At 34.3% G+C, this 2525-nt stretch overlaps 1 protein-coding gene across 1 annotated transcript in view; it reads left to right on the plus strand.

Annotated features, from left to right (window-relative positions):
* The window catches only part of LOC111365537 (protein FAR1-RELATED SEQUENCE 5-like), a 2983-nt gene extending 2829 nt beyond the window's left edge, over nt 1-154 (plus strand). Inside the window, exon 3 of the mRNA XM_022986094.1 lies at nt 8-154. Coding sequence (XP_022841862.1) covers nt 8-154 — 147 coding nt within the window. The remainder of the gene's footprint in view (nt 1-7) is intronic.
* Nucleotides 155-2525: the final 2371 nt, after the last annotated feature.

The following is a 2525-nucleotide window of genomic DNA, read 5'->3' on the forward strand; positions in this document are numbered from 1 at the left end:
TGAAGAGATGTTCATAAAAACCATGACGGAAAGCTCTATTGGGATGCTAGCTCCAACCATGGAGATGTTGGGATTCAAGAATTTTAGTCAGAATCTTGTATTTGCATACTCTATAATGTATACACAGTTTAAGGCTCATCTGATGATGTTCTAGAATCCGGCTACATCGTCTAATTAAATCTAAAAATTAAAAAGTTGTTTGGTCTTTGTTTTTGCCTTCGTTTACAATCCCTCATATCATTGCTATTTATTTAGGCTGGAGGGTTTTTTCTACTGGATCTGCCGTTTATTCCATTTTACTTTTAGTATCTATCAAATTTGAACCAAGATTAATCTTAGCTGGACGGTTTTTTCTACTGGATCTGCCGTTTATGCCATTTTACTTTTAGTATTCCCCTTCCATTTTCTATCACAACTAACAAACTTCTTAAATCAGAACAATGGTTGCCACTCATCAAGCATTATGCATCGTTCTCGACAAGCACCACGAAGGTTGACCTAATTATAAGTATATCCATACAGAGTCCAGCCTTATAATTAGTTTTAAGTAGCAGTGGTTTAACTTGTAAGTAAATTTTGAATACATGCAAGGCTACAAAATATGCAATGTACCCATTGACATTCGAATAGTTTAAGTGGATTCAGTCATAATAATCCTACACATACAAAAGTGCATGTCATAATTCATTCGACTCATAACTACTAATCAAGTCGACCCCTTTCCCCGTGCATTCGACTCTGCACTGTCTTCTGCCTTGCATATCGTCACGTTCACTGAAATCCGAACGTCTACTTCATCATTGAGGCGAATGCGAGATTGGAACATGCGTGATATATCGTCTACTCTTTCATTTGCCGCATCATTAACTGAGGCATTTGTGCCGCTAGAGAAAGCTAGCAACTATTTACACGAAGTCCACAAAAATTGAACCTTGTTCTTCAGACTTCATTGATATATGGGATTGCAATTTTCTATGGATGAGGTTATAAACTCACAATAATTCAAAAATATTCTTTGAGAAGTGAATGTAAGATATAACTTTAACCTTCTTTTGTGATCAGACTTGAGAACACTAGGGCAATGGAGCTCACAAGTAGTTCAGATGTTTACTGAATTCCATAAGCATATATTTTAAGGGACCAGTCTAAGATTATTCTAATATTTACCACCTATATCCACTTGCGCCACAAATATCAACAGACCAAAGCACATAAATACAAGAAAACAAATATTTTATTTATTTACTCATACCACCACTAATACTATCTTTAGTTTGCAAAATCAAAAGATGACACATGGAAATCACACAGATATTCCAACAGATAACAATTAGTTAATTAAATTCATCTATACAAAACTGAAAACCAATACATGCATTTCTTACATCTCTAAGCTGGAAAATTATGGTAGACAATTTTTTGAAAAATATAAAAACAAGTATAATGCTTACTTTGGACCAGTGCATCCCATTGTTGTCCCTAAGCCTCCATTGAACACTCATAATTTTAAGACACATGCCATTTCTTTCCCCCCTGAAACTATAAAATTAAGACACATGCCATTTCTTCCCCCCCTTAAACTATAAAATTCAAGAAAAATCTTCTAACATAGATGAATTAGCACACATACATGACAATATTGGAAAATGAAAAATTTTGGTGTTTCAACTACCGATTCTACAAAAAAAATTTTGAACACATACGTTTATGCAACAAAGTTGGTTTTTCTACTTGTGCAAAGCCTAAAAATTGAAATTGCAGTGAGCGACGGAATTCTAGTACTGACTTCGCTACCGGCCGGAGATGGTCATGCGTCTGGCGACAAAATGATGGATGCAGGAGCAGTCGGAGTGGAGGCGAAAACCATTGATGGAAAGAGTCGAGTTCCTTGGGTGAAACCTACTGTTTGGCCGGAGAATAATAGAAGATTAACTGGGGCAAAAGGAGTGGACGGTTACTGTTTGGCCAGAGAATAAATGAAGAGTAATTGGGGCAAAAGGAGATGGTGGAGGGTGAAAAGAAGAGTAATTGGGCAGCAGAGAAAGTCAAAAGGGGCTGCAAAAAAAGTCTTTAATTTGTCATAATTTGTTCTTCTCTTTTCACTTTTCAACCTTTATTTGTCCTTCTCTTTTTTTTTTTTCATTTTTTTGGCTACCTCAGTCGGGATTTCATCTGGATACAATCTGTCCGTGTAGCGCGATTGTTTACTTAAAATCTTTAACTAAATTTACATGATTATGTCTATCAACTTCCTCTCTCTTTATTAAGTACTAGTCTTTGACACGTGCGTTGTACGAGTTTTGTATTTATTATATTTTTATTAGCGTCAAAATTGTAGATTTTTAAAATTGGTTGAAGATTCGAAGTATTTGGTAAAGTCTAATCGTTTTAGTTCATTACATTAACGCAGGATGCATGGAATTACATAATCTATCAAATATTATTTTTAAAATTAAATTTTATAAAGTAATATATTTTTATGATTTTTTTTAAGGTGAAATATAATAGTACTAAAAAATATAAAA

This window comes from Olea europaea, chromosome 17, assembly GCF_002742605.1.
Source record: "Olea europaea var. sylvestris chromosome 17, O_europaea_v1, whole genome shotgun sequence".
Lineage (NCBI taxonomy): Eukaryota > Viridiplantae > Streptophyta > Magnoliopsida > Lamiales > Oleaceae > Olea > Olea europaea.